Below are 15,654 nucleotides of genomic sequence, written 5' to 3' on the forward strand. Positions count from 1 at the left end.
ACTCACTTTGTAGACCAGGCTGGCCTCGAACTCAGAAATCCGCCTGCCTCTGCCTCCCGAGTGCTGGGATTAAAGGCATGTGCCACCACGCCCGGCTCATGTGACCTATTTCTAATGGAGAATGTGTCATTGCATTAAGGGAAACTTTACATCATCCAAGAATGATCCCTTAAGAATGGTCTGTAGAGTTAGAGGGTAAAAGAGAATTAGTTCCTTTTACTGGGTTGAGGGAACTGCGAGTAGAGACCTTTAATGAGAAGTATTTTCCTTCTTTGAAGAAAATATTTATTTATATATTTTTATATGTCTGGGAATTCTGCCTGCATGTTTATCTGTGCGTCACATGAATGCAGTATCTAAGGCGTCAGAAGAGGGTGTCAGATCCCCTGAGACTGGAGTGACTGGTTTGTGAGCCACCATATGGGTGCTGGGAATTGCACTGGGTCTTCTGCAAGTGTAGCTTAGTCTGGCCTTGAACTTGAGACCCTTTGTTTGTTTGTTTGTTTTTTAATCAGTACATGTGACATTTCAAAGCTTAGTACTCAAAGCTCTGTATAAATGCTATTGTAAAGCCCCTTAGGTTTCATAAGGAGATCTCTGGTGTTGTCCACACAGGCTGGTAAAGACTGGTGGTGCATCTGAGGCTGGTCCAGCTCACTGGCCGCTAGGGCTGTCTTGCCGTCTTGTTTTCTGCTCCAAGGTCTACAGTACCCTGTGGGCATTAGGCTGCTGCAGATCAGTGTATCACTCTCCTCTTCTAACACAGAATCAAGGTTGTTTCCTGAAAGTGGGGTTTGTCTTTCCAAACAGTGCTTTGGGAGGTAGCATTGTGTCTTGATGTCTTGGGCAGCATGTGCCTGCCATTCTGCCACTCTTTCTGGTTGTGTGCTAACACACAGCCCATAATAGCTAGCGCAAACCCAGAGCTCCTCACACTTGTGTTTGTTTGTTTTACAGTTCCAAGTACTTTGAAGAAAACAGATGACTTTGTGACGTTGAATGTGCCAGCTGTGGACCTAGACCACAAGTTTCGATGCAAGGTTGTGGACTGTTTGAAATTTTTCCGCAAGGCTAAATTGCTGCACTATCATATGAAGTATTTCCATGGGATGGAGAAATCACCAGAGCCAGAGGAAGGCCCAGGGAAGACGCATGTACAGACTCGGGGCTCTGCAGTGCCTGACAAGGCCAGCCAGGAGAGCCTAACCAGGAAGCGGGTCTCTGCCAGCTCCCCCAGTGAGTATCTTGGCTCTGTGGAATGTCCTAGGAGGGCCCTGGCATTTCTTAGGTGGAAAGCTGCAGTAGGGTGACATTGGAGGACTGAAGCCCTCCTGGAGGAAGCAAGCTCGGCCTCTCTCTCTATTCGTATGGCAGTGAGGGGGTTACTGCTGAAGGCTGTGGCATTCCTGTGATGAGTAGGAGCTCTAAAGTCAGCAGAAATTGCCCCCAGAACAGATGGGTGCCTCTTGGACCCATATCCCATCCTGTTCCTGACAGGAGGACAAAAGCTAACTAAAAAGCATGCTTAATTCTGTCTGTTTCTGGGTGTAGGTGTGACCCTCTAGCCCTTCACTGCAGCCCAAGCTATCTTGTACAGAAACCACAGTGCTCCCGCACAGCCACACAAACTCTCCTTTCCTGTCCTAACAGGGAAACTTTTTTTGAATTTGCTTCTAAAACTAAAGAAGTTGAAAACTAGGTTTCCAAGGGTTTTCAGAATAATTAATACCTTTGCAATAAATTACTTTGTTTTTTGAGACCGAGTCTTATTTATTCCAGGCTGGTCTTGAACTCCAAATCTTTCCATCTCTGCCTCCAAAGGTCTGGGATTACAGGAGCACACTGCTATAGCCGTCACATTTCCAGTAAACTCTACAGCCTTCTAAGGTTATTTGCATCTGAGATTGTAATATCCCTACATAGGTTCTGTTTGTTTTGGTTAGATGTTTTGTACTAAAATGTGTCTGTATTGAGCTAGGAGAATGGCTTAGTGGGTAAAACTCTTACTGTGCACATGAGAACTAGCGTTTGGATACCCGGCACCAATGTGAAAAAGCTAGGTGCAGTGGTGTGTCTCCAGGGAGTATAAGATGACGATTACCAAGAATCTGAAACGTGTGTAGTACACTGTTTTTGAGTAGCCACAGCTTTTAAAATGAGAAAATAAATAGTGCTTTTAATACTATACTTATATTTGGGGCTGGTGAGATGGCTCAGTGGGTAAGAGCACCCGCCGACTGCTCTTCTGAAGGTCCGGAGTTCAAATCCCAGCAACCACATGGTGGCTCACAACCACCCATAACAAGATCTGATGCCCTCTTCTGGAGTGTCTAAAGATAGCTACAGTGTACTTACATATAATAAATAAATAAATAAATAAATAAAATAATTAAAAAAATACTATACTTATATTTATATTTATATTTAGTATATCCAAAATGTGTCTGAAGACAGCTGCAGTGTACTTATATTAGTAAAATAAATAAATCTAAAAAGAAGAAGAGGAGGAGGAGGAAGAAGAAAAGAAAATACAGGGCTGCCTTAGTCAGGGTTTCTATTCCTGCACAAACATCATGACCAAGAAGCAGTTGGGGAGGAAAGGGTTTATTCAACTTACATTTCCACATTGGTGTTCATCACTGAAGAAGTCAGGACTGGAACTCAAGCAGGTTAGGGAGCAGGAGCTGATTTAGAAGCCATGGAGGGATGTTCTTTACTGGCTTGCTTCCCCTGGCTTGCTCAGCCTGCTCTCTTATAGAACCAAGACTACCAGCCCAGAGATGGCACCACCCACAAAGGGCCCTCCCCCCTTGATTACTAATTGAGAAATGCCTTACAGCTGGATCTCATGGAGGCATTTCCCAAACTGAAGCTCCTTTCTCTGTGATAACTCCAGCTGTGACAAGTTGACACAAAACTAGCCATTACAAGGGCCATACCTACATAGCCATTTAAAACAATATATGGGTATAGGTCATCCCAATATTATTTGTATACATATATATGTATGGATGTGCATATATGTACACATAACATACACTTTTTTTTCCTGACAAAGTTTTACAAAGTAGTCTAGCTGGCCTTGAACTTTATTTATTTATTTAAAAATTTTATCTGTCTATGTTTTTGAGAGATAGATTCTCACTATGTAACTCTGGCTGTCCTGGAACTCTCAGACTTTGAACTCACAGAGATCTGCCTGTTTCTGCTTCCTTAGTGTCATTGGCAAACTTTCCTATAAAAGACCAGATAATACTATCAGCTTTGCAGACCCTAAGTCACTGTGGTCACTACTCAGCTTGACAGATGTCTACAGCTATGGGCAGACAGTGAGTGAACACTACACACTCCACCCAGACTCATTCACAGTCCCAGGCAGCAGCCCAGACCCAAAAAGGCCTGGAGTGGTGGAGTGGTCTTACTGTCCACCCACTTTGTCTCCCTCAGGGCCAGGAAGGGGCTCTCCTGGGCAGGAGCAGGTCCAGGATTGTGTGGTGGTTTTTTGCCTAGGTATACTAAGATAACTAAGAAAAGAATAAGATCCTAGAACTGAAGACAAAATACTAAATAACAACTCTGGAACATATGCTTAATTTTAGCTGCAAAAGAGAAGGAAAAGAATAAAGAGAAGAAATTCAAAGAACTTGTGAGAGTGAAGCCAAAAAAGAAGAAGAAAAAGAAAAAGAAAACCAAGCCTGGTATTTTCCATGGAGGGCTTCCCCACTTAGGAAAGACCAGGAGGCCTTTCGTAGGGCTGTGGGCTCAGCCTAGCATGGGTCCTGGAAGAGGGTGTGATTGAGGTTGAACATGCAGCTAACTCTTAGAGAGAGTTAGTTTATTTACTACTATTGCATGCACATTATAATATGTGTAAATGAAGGTGTCCACATGTACATGCATGTGGAGAGGTGAGGACAACTTTCAGGAACAAATTCTCCCACTTTGGGTTTCTTGTATGGCAAGTATATTTCCCCACTGAACCATCTTGCTGGTCCCTTGACCAAGCCTCAGAAAGTTTGACTGGCCTTTATAAATGCCTCCCACTTGTAGCATTGGCCAGTGTGTCCTGTCACAGGGAAGGCTACGGATATGCACAGGAATGGTGTGGTTTTTAAGTAACCCCCGCCCCCTTATGTTTTGTGAGACATGGTCTTTCTTACTGTGTCAAATTGCTCTCAGATTCTCAGTCCTTGAGCTTAAGCATCCGAAGCTCTGAGGTCACTTGCATGGATCATCTTGGAGGTTTACTTGCATAACTGTTAAATAGTCAACTCTCAAGAAAACCTGCAGTTGTTGAAAAGAAAACTTTTAAGAAAATCTCTGCTGTGACCTTGGGAGCTAAATAGAAGCCATGTTTATTATTATCCGAGTCCCTTCTGGCTTATGAAATCCATTTTACCAGAGAAGGAAAGGGGTGGTGTGGGGAGGAAGTGTTTTCAGGTGACTGCCCTTCTCCCCTCTCTAGGGTGTGCTACACCTTTGAGCTCAAAGGCTGTTATTGGATGGGATTGCTTCTGGGATGCCTGAGGGTGCCTGAGTTGATCACTTGTGTCTGATGCTGTTCTTGTAGAATGTCCCTGCAGTGAGGACATCAGTGATACTTCCCAGGAACCTTCTCCACCCAAAACATTTGCTGTCACCAGGTGTGGGTCCTCACACAAGCCTGGGGTCCATATGAGCCCGCAGCTCCATGGTTCAGATAATGGAAACCACAAAGGGAAATTGAAAACCTGTGGTAAGAGCTCATTCTCACATGATGAAACTATGGGCTATATGATCATGCGTGTGGTTGAGTGTACTCAGTGATTGGAAGTAGTCAGTGAGAAGGTCTAGCCTTATCCCTGCAGTTGGCTCTGCCTCTCTCCGTACTGTGTGCAGAAATCTGAAGGTGGCTGTGGACAGAAATGGCTATAAGCCAGGTACGTCCTGGTGGGCTGGGGATAACTAGGGAGCATTTTAGAGTCCTTGGGCGATGTTGTATTTGGGCCACAAGACAATGCTCTTCTCACAATGAGCCCAGTGATACTGGTAGCCCCTTCTTGTTTCCTCAGTGAAATGGGGACATTAGTTGAGCCCTGGTTAGACAGCAGGCATCATTTGAGCTGTTCTAATATGAATAGTGCTGAAAAACGGAGTCTAGTTTCCAGGCCTGTGGAAGTCCCTGGAGGAGTGGGGCAGAAACAGTGTGGGGTGCACAGTGTTATCAGCGAGTTTAGAGCACTGACTGTTGGCTTCCCTTTGCTTCCAGAGGAGGATAATTTGAGCGAGTCCTCTTCTGAGAGCTTTCTTTGGAGCGATGAAGAGTATGGTCAGGATGTTGATGTGACCACCAACCCAGAGGAGGAGCTTGAGGGCGACGGCCACTATGATTTTGAGGTGGTCCGCTGCATCTGTGAAGTGCAGGAGGAAAATGACTTCATGATTCAGGCAAGTAGTTTCCAGAACACAGGTTAGAGGATGACAGAGTGATCCTAAGAGAGAATGTGAGGTCAGCAGCGAGTGAGCTGTGTAAACAGCCCTGTCTGTGTGTGCAGTACTAACAACGGTAGACCGAGCTTGCCTTTGGGTTCCCATTTCTGGGAATTCTAGGCTACTGTAAATACCCATTAATAGAATGAGAAATTATTGGGGCCAAAGGGGAAGGCCTAGCCTGTGGTCTCACGGAGAGGAGTTGGACAACAGGGACTCAGACTGTGGGGTGGCAATTCATTCTTGTTTATGGGCTCATCTTCTCTTTGAGATATGTTTCCCTGGTAGCCTGAAGGAAGAAATGGAGTCAGGTTTTATAATCTGTCTACCTCTGATACAACTTAGTGTGTGTGCACATGCAAGCATGTGTGTATGTGCTGGCAGCAGGTGTTCCCAAGAAAAGGATTGGCAGCCCACCGTGCATCTTTACTTAGACTACAGCTATTAGGAAGAAAGCGCTTTTTTTGCTTTTTTCTTTTCTAGTTCTATATATGTGACATCAAAATTTGAAGTTGAGTTGATTTAATGTACATAGTTGCATTTCTGTCTTTTGTCCTTTTGTTGATGGTTTGGGGGAGGGGCAGAGTCTCTTAGTTACTTAGTTACTCTGTTGCTATGGTAAAATATCCTCACAAAAGCAACTTAAGGGAGAAGTTACTGTGGCCCACAATTCTAGATGGGTGCATAGGACACAGAGTGGCATGGCAGCAGGGATGTGAAGCCAACTCCTCATCCTGCCTCAGTGTCAGGAAGAGTGGAGCTGATTCATCCCTGCATGGTGCTCTTGGCTTCCTCCCTGCCTAGGAAATGGTGCCCCCTGCAAAGGAAAAAGTCTTCCATTCACCCTCTCCAAAATAATCCTGAATAAACAGACCAGAAACTACCCTGATCTAGACAGTCCCTTAGTGCGAGCCTCTCCACAGGTGATTCTAGCTTCAAGCTAGTGAAATAACCAGTCTCACTTCGTCTCAAACCTGCTGCGTTTTCTGTTCTTGTTTCCTAAATGCTGAGATTACAGTCACGTGCTGCCATGCCGGCTCTGTTTCCTAGGTGTAGACCTTGGAGTTTCTTCTAGGACTTCAGAGGTTTTGTTTTTTAAGTACTGTATGCATGTTTTCTCCTCCTGCAGTTTGTGTGGTGTGGTGTGAGGGCTGTGGCTTCAGTTTACTGGCTGTGTGCTCCCTTTTTGAAATATCACTTCATTTACTGCCTTTCTATATACATTTGTGGCTCTTTCTGGGTTCTCTCTTTTTTCAGTGAAGCAAAGACAGAAGAACACACTTCTGTGAGATTATGCCTTTGTAATATTTTGCAGGAATCTTGACACTTGGCTAAATTCATGTTGTCTCATGTGCCATTGGAGTAAATGCAAAGAGATAGCACATGATTGCTCTAGGATGCCAAAGGGTCATAGCTAGCCTGTTAATAATAGAAAGTTAACATGAAGCTTTGTGTTGAGTTCATAGTGGGGGGTGTGCATGTGACCCTAGATTCCTAGTAGACAGACAGCCCATGGTGTGGGCAGGAGCAGTACCCCACCTGGACTTGGGGAACTGAGGCCTAGAGTTGTGATCTGGAACTGTGCAAAATAACACAGGTAATGTATTCTAAGAGTAGGAACAGGTTTCCTTAACCCCACAAAGTCACCAGGAAGTAGCAGCTGAGAGGCCGGAATACCAGCAGCCAATCCAAAGTCAGTAGTATTCAGTTGATCTACATTTTTTTGCTTTGTGTTTTGTTTCTGAGACAGGTTCTAAAGTATCCCAGGCTGGCTTTGGTCTCACTGTGTAACTGAGTCTGGCTAAGCTTATCTTCATGTCTCTACCTTTCACGTGCTGGGATTCCAGGCATATTCTGTCACACCTTACAGTAAATTGTGTGTGCTGTAGTCTGAACAGAGGTGATCGCCTCACATGGGCACTTCTGAAATGTCTCTTGGCACTAAAGAACTAAGGCCTCTTTACCTTAATTTGTTCACTATGTGTAAACCTCCATGTGGCCAGTGGTGACCTGGCTGGGTCACTCTGTGGCTACAGCTTTGTTGGGTAGAGGTCAGAAGGGAGCACTCCCCTGTCTCCTCTCAGCCCTGTGGGCCCTGATTCAGGTGTCTCCTGCGTTCTGACTTGTGTTGCTTCTTTAATTTTCACAGTGTGAAGAGTGCCAGTGCTGGCAGCACGGGGTCTGCATGGGCTTACTGGAAGAAAATGTGCCCGAGAAATACACTTGCTATGTTTGCCAAGACCCTCCAGGTAGAGACTGCTGCTGGAGTTGGGATGTGAGCAGCGTGTAACCACTGCCTTAGCACAGCAACTTTCAAGACACCATATCTGTGCTCTTGATGAATCTTTGCGGATGGCCAGGTGACTCTGCTCACCTTTGTGGCAAGCCCGCCTGGTGGCCAGTCCTTCTGAATATAGCAGTAAGGGCTGAGTCTGAAGATGCTTACCTAGCAGAAGGCCTGATCTTGAAATGTAGTGGGAAACACACATGACATTGTTAACAAGAAACACAGAGTTCTGTAGGTGTGATAAAACTATCCAGTGTTGAATGCTCCATGAATTTTCCTGTTGGTATCACTCAGGGCCTTGCTGATCTTTTGTTCCAGTTTTGGCAAAGAGACACTTTCTTCCTCGAGAGCTCTGAGGATGGGCGTGTGGGTCTGTTGGTGCCATTTCAGGAATGTCTGAGGGCACATTTGCACACACACACACACACACATACACACCCCAGCCCCATTGTGTCACTGTCCTTGGAGGGAATGAGCCTTGCCTGCTCCGGAGCACTCTAAGCGGAGTCTTGCTCGGCTCCTTGTGTGTGTGGGGAGTCATTGGTTGATGGGTAGTGGCTCTTGGCTGTCCCTTTCCCCATGCCTCCCCTGTTTTAAGGTTTCTTGGTGACTGGGGAGTGAATGAGTCAGGTTGGAAGGTGCCGTCTCCTGGGTTTTTGGAACAGGAAGGGCTGCCTAGTCCCTGAGCTTAGTTTTCTGTCCTTTCTAAGGAGACTTGTGATGAGCGGGGGCCAGGAGCCATCCCGGTCATCTGTTACGATGGGAAGCAGAGATGGGTCCAGAGAAGGGAGGGCTGTCACCTTTCTAGCTAAGGTCTGGGGCCTGTCACATGTCTAGTTAGGGTCTGGAGTCTTCTGTTCATACTCAGTCTATTTGAGACACGTTCCAGGCTCTGGGACTGCAGCCATCAATGTGATGGATCCTTTTTTTCTGTCTTTTAATGAGACTGGGGACAAAAAAACAGAAGTTGAAACAAGTTAAATAAACCCAAGACAGGTGTACAAGTGAAACAAGGAGGGAAAGCAGAGAGGGGGAGCCCCAGGGGCTCTCTGATGCTGGCTGGTGGCCAAAAGGCCTGCCTGAGGTGGAGCGCCTGACCTGGAGAGGCCTCAGGGATGCCACTTCAGACAGGACTTGGACAAACCATGATCAGGGTGGAGTGAGGGGAAGAGGAAAGAGAAGGATTCTGTCAGCCTTAGTAGGTAGATAGTTAGGGATTTGGGGTTTCCTTCTATGAGCGTCAGAAGCTGTGGGAGATTGTGAGTAGAGGAGGGAAGGAAATGACTTAAATCTGAAGAGGTAATTCAGCTGGCCATGGTGGTGCACATCTGTATCCCAGAACGCTCCAAACAGGAGCGGGAGGAACAGGTTCAAAGCCAGTTTAAGCTACATGGTTAGTTTAAGGGTTGTCTGAGCCACATGAGCTCTTGTCTAGAGAGAGGAGGGGAAGGGGCAGAGAAGATGGGGAAGGGAGGGAGATAGTTGGAAGAAGGAGGACTACTCATCAGCATCGGAATCCAGGCTCTAGATCATGCCTTATTCCAGCCTTGTCTGCAACTCCTAGTAGAGGCCAAGGAAACGTGAACAAAGTGAGCACAGCCTGGGTTTCCCTCGGGCGTGTTTGACTGTTGCAATGTCGTCACTTTAGGTCAGAGGCCTGGCTTCAAGTACTGGTATGACAAGGAGTGGCTAAGCCGGGGACATATGCATGGTTTGGCATTTCTGGAACAGAACTACTCCCATCAGAATGCCAAGAAGATCGTGGCTACCCACCAGCTGCTCGGGGACGTTCAGAGAGTGATCCAAGTGCTGCACGGCCTGCAGCTCAAGATGAGCATCCTACAGTAAGTGTGTGCCTGCAGCTCTGGGAGGAGCTTACTCAGGCTCTCAATTTGGTCAGTTTGGGGAGAAAGGAGGAAGCCACAAGGACTGATAAGTTTGAGACCTGTACCACAAGATCTGTTACTATGCTGGGCGTGTGGCTTCCGGTCGAGTGTTTGCCTGGCATGTGTGACACTGAGTTTGATTTTCAGTACCCTCACCCCACCCAGCTCTCCCAAAAGTCGGTTTTGTAATAAACGTCTCTTTGTAAAGCAGTTGATACTTTGCATGTAATTAAGTTCCCTTATTCTGAGACTCATTGAATTTGATGAGTGCATATATTCAGGCAGCTAACACCATAAACCAGGGCATGGTAGTGCATTTGGTTTCTCTTGTTTTCCCGTGAAGGGGTGTGTGTGTGTGTGTGTGTACAAATGGCACATGGTCAGAGGTCAGAGGACAGTTGCAGGAGGTGGTTCTGTCCTTCCACCATGTCTTAGCCTTCCCTTGCGAAATGGAATTATAGATGTTGGCCACTATGGCATAATGTACTCACTCATCTTTGGGTGTATAGTTATTTGTTTTACATTGAGGGTTTTTGTTTTTTTACATTTATGGTGAGAGCTTTATAAATTGTGGTAAAAATATACATAATGCAAAATACCAAATTTAACATCTGAACCTTTCTATTTATTTTTTCTTTTTATAACAGGGTATCTTTATTTAGCACTGGCTGTCCTGGAGCTAGATATGTAGACTAGGCTAGCCTTGAACTCACAGAGATCCTTTTGCTTTCTGAGTGCTGGGATTAAAGGCATGCAGTACCTAGCTCTTAATTTGACCAGTCTGGTCTTGAATTCCTGAACTCAAGCAATGGTCTTGCTTTGGCCTCCAGCATAGTTGGGATTACAGGATTGAACGCCGTGTCTGTTTTCTATCTTAGCCATTTTTCTGTACATTTCCGTATTGTGAAAATCATTACATGGGCATGCAGCCAGTCTCCAGAACTCTTTTCATCCCAAGACTGATTTCTCGGTGCATTCAGCCCAGCAACATCATTCTGTTTTCTGTCCTTATGAATTCAACTTCTCTAGATACCTCAGGAGAAACCATGCAATATTTACCCATGGTTTATTTCACTTGGTGTAATACCTTCAAGGTTCAACTATATTGTATTAGAACTTCCTTCCTTTTTAAAGCAAAATGTGTAGTATCTGCATATCACATTTTGTTTATTCTTTCATCCTAAACACTCATGATTAATAGGCAAAGAAGCTTAAATCTGCTGCCAGAGGGACTGGCAGGTGGCTCAGCAGTTAAGAGCTCTGGCTGCTCTTCCAGAGGGTCTATGTTCAGTTTCCAGTACCAACATTGGCCAACTTACAACCAGATGGTTGTAACCCCAGGTCATAGAGATGCAATGGGTGGTCTCTGAGAGCATCAGTGCATACACATGTACACACATACTTTTTAAAGAATGATTTATTGATTTTTAGTTTATGTGCATTGGTGCTTTTGCCTGAGTCTATGTCTCTGTGAAGGTTCTGGGTCCTGGGAACTAGAATTACAGACAGTTGTGAGCTGCCATGGGGGTTAAACCCATAGCCTTTGGAAGAACAGCCAAGTGCTTGTAACAGCTGAACCACCCTCTGCCCCCTTAAAAATAAAAGTTTTAAAAATTATTCTGGGTGAGCCATTGTTAACACCTACTTGTCCCTGTCAGAGCTTTGCTCAGACAGATGTTCTAGGCCTTCTGGAGCTGGATTTCTGGTAGCCACTTGTTTCCACATAGGCTCTGGGGACACTGTCACCCCACTGCTCTCACTGTGCTCTCCAGCCACCATTCACTAGCATAGTCTTCTCTCCCTCTGGCGCCGCCTTTCTCTTTCTTCCTTTTAGTGATCAAAGGTTGTAAGAGAGTTCTTTGTACTTGTGAAATGAAAGGTGAGCAAGTGAGAATTGAAAGGTGGAGTGAGTCTCTTTTTAATTTAAAAAGTGTGTGTGTGCATGCAAATTCTGCTTCAGGAAGCAAGCTGGAAAGACAGCCGAGGCTCAGAGTGTGCATGACTCCTGGAGAGGATCCATGTGTGGCTCCTAGCACCTACTTTGTACAGCTCATAACTGCTAGTAACTCCCCAACTCCAGGCCTCTTCTGACCTCCTCAGTTTTTAATTTTTTGTGTGCCACATATATATGCTGGGCACAGACATATAATTTAAAAGTAAAATAAATCTTAAAAATGATGATACATTTAGATAGATAGATAAATAGATAGAGGATAGATAGTTAATTTGGGGCTGAGAGGGTAAGTAAAATGCTTGCTTAATGTGCTCAAAGCCTTGGGTTCAGTTCCTAGCATGTGTATACATATATACGCAGCCATGCCCAACACACACTTTCCATGTACTTGTTCCCACCGAGAACAGTAAACTGAAATATTTTCTCTTGTTTCCCAATTTTACAATTGCTTAAGATGGAGCAGATGAGTGCAATGACTCTCCGTTGGGTTAGAAGTCCAAGAGCAATGGTTCCAGGGGACTGTGGCGTCCTTCACAGTGTTTTGTGCAGACACTCATGCAGTCCTCCTGCATCAGATGCAGAGAGGAGCCTGTCCTCCTGTGTGATGGCCATCTCTATCCTTTCCTGACCCTGGCCCCTTTTTTCTTTGGAATGCTGAAAACAGAAGACTGTAATTTTTTTTTTTTTTTTAAGAAATGTTATGATTAATGGCCATCCATACTCACCCCAGCACCACTGCACTTTGGTGATTGGTAATTGGTGATTATTAGTGCTGTTAGATGTCAGGGTCACTTTAGGTTATTGTTAGTAAACCACATTTGCTTTTACTGCATTGTATTTATTTATAAGTGCATGTGTCCCAGCATATGTGTATAGGTTTAGAAGAACATCTTTTGGTAATTGGTTCTCTTCTACCATGTGGTTCAGAGCATCAGACTTAGGTTGTCAAGCTTGGCATGAGGCAACTTTAAAGTCAGAGCTGGTAGCTGACAGTTCCCACTAGTAACACTAGTTTCCAAAAGAAGCCAGAAGGAGCCTCAGCTCACCGGCTGCTGTTGAGCAACCAAGTCTAGTTGCATCTACTGTGTCTGCAGTGGGAGCCTAGGGAAGTGGCCTCCTAAGAGACTGAAGGTTTACGCCCCAGTGTAGTAAGTGGGTAGATATCCCAGGTAGAGGCCACTGTCCCTTACGGGAGAATGTTTATGAGAAGAGCTCTGCAGTGGTGCCTGCTACTCTCAACGCTGTTTCTTTTTGCCATCCCCACAGAAGCAGAGAGCATCCTGATTTGCAGCTATGGTGCCAGCCCTGGAAACAGCACTCCGGGGAGGGAAGAGCACATTCCAGGCACATCCACATCACAGACACCAGGAGCGAGGAGTCCCCAAGCTATAGAACTTTGAATGGGGCGGTGGAAAAGCCATCGCCCCTGCCCCTGTCTGTGGAGGAGTCCTACATCACCAGTGAGCACTGCTACCAGAAACCTCGCGCCTATTACCCTGCTGTGGAGCAGAAGCTGGTGGTGGAGACGAGAGGCTCTGCCCTTGATGCTGCAGTCAGCCCCCTCTGTGAGAACGGCGACGACTCCCTCTCCCCTCGCCTAGGCTGGCCCATCGACCAAGACAGGAGCAGAAGGGACATAGATCCCAAACCCAGCTCCCCAAAGGTAGGTGATTTGCCTGTACTCACTCCTCACCTCACAACTGAGTGTTGGTGAGTCCTCCTGGGCCAACCTCCTGTGGGAGACACTGCTTCATAGAAATAGTAAATTTGTTCATCAGAGGGCTTTTGGGTTTTGTTTGTTTTTGTTTTAAGGTTAAGATGTGTACAAAGTTAAGGGACCTACTTTAGTCAAAGGTCATTAGATCTAGGAAATTTCACAAAATGGCACAATTGGAGGGTCAGGGACAGAGAGAGAGGAGAAGCTTAGAAGTTGATTCAATCTTGGAAAAAATATAACTAAGGAAATTTTTTTCTTTAGTATCATTTACATTGTAATTGAACCTAGGTGCTAAATTATTAACATGTTGTTAGATAACAATGTTTTTAAGAAAATTGTATTTTTTTCCCAGCCCCGTCATTAAAGTCTTTGCTACTCTGAGCATTTTCCCCAGGAGCTAGCCTTATGTTTGTTATTTAGTTTTTGTCATTATTAAGTAACTCTGTTCTGAGTGCTGGGTGGCATGCCAGAGTCTCCATCTTTACTTCTTCATGAGTGCCACTGTGCCTGTCTTCTGTGCAAGAGGCCTTGTGTGGTTTCAGGCCTCTGCCCTGTCATCCCTACTTTCTTCGATGTTAGCCTATGGATTGGCCTCAGCAGCTTAAGTGCACTGCTGCATCTTGCCAAGAGGAGGCATCCCAACTCTGCTTCCAGGGTGTGGCCTGCATCCTCAGCCTCTGTCCTTGCCAGTGTCTATGGAAGCCTACTTAGGATAGTAGTGAGGATAGCCTTTTGCAGCAGATTAGTTTCAAGTCTAGATTCAGTCACTTTGGTTTTGGCTTTCCTCATCAGATCCATGGAAGCTTTCAGGACATTGCTTTATACACAGGAAGCCCTAAATGTTACCTTGAATTGTTATCATCCTAAAGAAATGAATACAAGTTTGAGGTCTGAAACCATAGTAAAAGGCTAGCAATCCTGTGGAAACACAATGTAAAAATCTCCAAGTTCTTTTTCTCCTCAAGGCAACCCTCTGGTAAGCTGACTGTATACCAGCACCATAATTTCATCCTAATGTTACCTGAAAAAACTGTATCCTTGAGTCCGATAGAAGAACTACCTCACCAAGGCCACATGTTCACTAGAGACAGCCAGGCCTCACCAACTGACTCTAATAACCTAACCATCAATAGCATTGCTCTGGGCAGCCCTTGGGCTTCTGAGAGACCTGCTTCAGGCCGGGCACTGGGCCAGCCAGAGGAAGTGTCTGAGCCTGTGGGTGCTGGCCTGAGGCTGTACTATGAGTGGCAGCAGAAGGTTGGGAGCATGGCTGCTTTTCCAGAGAGTAATAATGCTGGCTAGTTGGAGAAAAGCTGGCTGTCTGCTCAGTGATGTACACATCATTGCATGCCCACCCAGGTGAGGGAGTACATTTCCAAGAATGTCATGCCAGAAGAAAGCCCTGCTCGGAAGCTGCTGGACAGAGGTGGAGAAGGGCTGGTGAGCTCTCAGCACCAGTGGCAGTTCAACCTGCTCACACACGTGGAGTCCCTTCAGGATGAAGTAACGCACCGGATGGACTCGATTGAGAAGGAGCTGGACGGTAGGGTTCCTTTCTTGAAATCAGTCTTGAGCTTCCCTCTGAAGCCTTCTGAAGTTCACAGCCTTGCTGTCTGTCCGAGGACAGCTGTCCTTTTGCCTCTTCAGCCCCATCTCAACTAGTTCTCCCCTCAGTGAGGACAAATGTAACTTTGAAAATGCATTAGTTCCTTACAAAGTCTGGTGCTCTCAGGGGTCTTGCTTCACTTGTCCAGTCCCTTCTGCAGCGGGAATTCTGCAGGGCTAAGCTAAGTAGAGCTTAGTGGCCAAGAGCAGGCTTAGTCTGAGCGAGCCCTGAGATGTCTCAGCACCACATGGATGAAGCATAGCATCTTCACAACATGAGCACATTTTTATTTCGTTCTGAGGGGAACTAAGCTGTTTTGGGGAGAGGGGGTTGAAGCAAAGGCTCAGAGGTTAAGATTACTGTGATCTAGAGGACTTGGGTTCAATTCCCAGTACCCACAGGGCAGCTCACATGCCCAGCCTTTTGGGGTTTTTAATGTGCATTGTGGGGATCAAGTTCAGGTTCACACAAGGCAGTGATTTCACTGGCTGAGGTATCTCTTCTAGTTTTGAGTTAAAAAAATTTTTCCGTGATTGTTTACTTATTGTTATTGATTATTTGTTTTAATTGTAAAGGTGGACTCTAGGCCTAGAGAGATGTTCAGCAAGTAAGAGCTTCTTTCTTTAAACCTGACAGCGTCATCCCTGAGATCCCCTGATCTCCATACAGGCACACAAAATACATAAAATGGAATTTAAAATTTTTAATGGACCAAATTTGTAAATCTCTGTTTGA

General features: G+C 45.5%; 1 protein-coding gene across 1 annotated transcript in view; it reads left to right on the forward strand.

The window, feature by feature from the left end:
- Phf20 (PHD finger protein 20) overlaps positions 1-15,654 on the forward strand; it is a 107,285-nt gene that overhangs the window by 87,221 nt on the left and 4,410 nt on the right. Inside the window, exons 10-17 of the mRNA XM_021193556.1 lie at positions 958-1,236; positions 3,600-3,698; positions 4,571-4,735; positions 5,249-5,427; positions 7,619-7,718; positions 9,405-9,600; positions 12,863-13,259; positions 14,673-14,856. Coding sequence (XP_021049215.1) covers positions 958-1,236; positions 3,600-3,698; positions 4,571-4,735; positions 5,249-5,427; positions 7,619-7,718; positions 9,405-9,600; positions 12,863-13,259; positions 14,673-14,856 — 1,599 coding nt within the window. The remainder of the gene's footprint in view (positions 1-957; positions 1,237-3,599; positions 3,699-4,570; positions 4,736-5,248; positions 5,428-7,618; positions 7,719-9,404; positions 9,601-12,862; positions 13,260-14,672; positions 14,857-15,654) is intronic.

Source organism: Mus pahari, chromosome 3, assembly GCF_900095145.1.
Source record: "Mus pahari chromosome 3, PAHARI_EIJ_v1.1, whole genome shotgun sequence".
NCBI classification, from domain to species: Eukaryota; Metazoa; Chordata; class Mammalia; order Rodentia; family Muridae; genus Mus; species Mus pahari.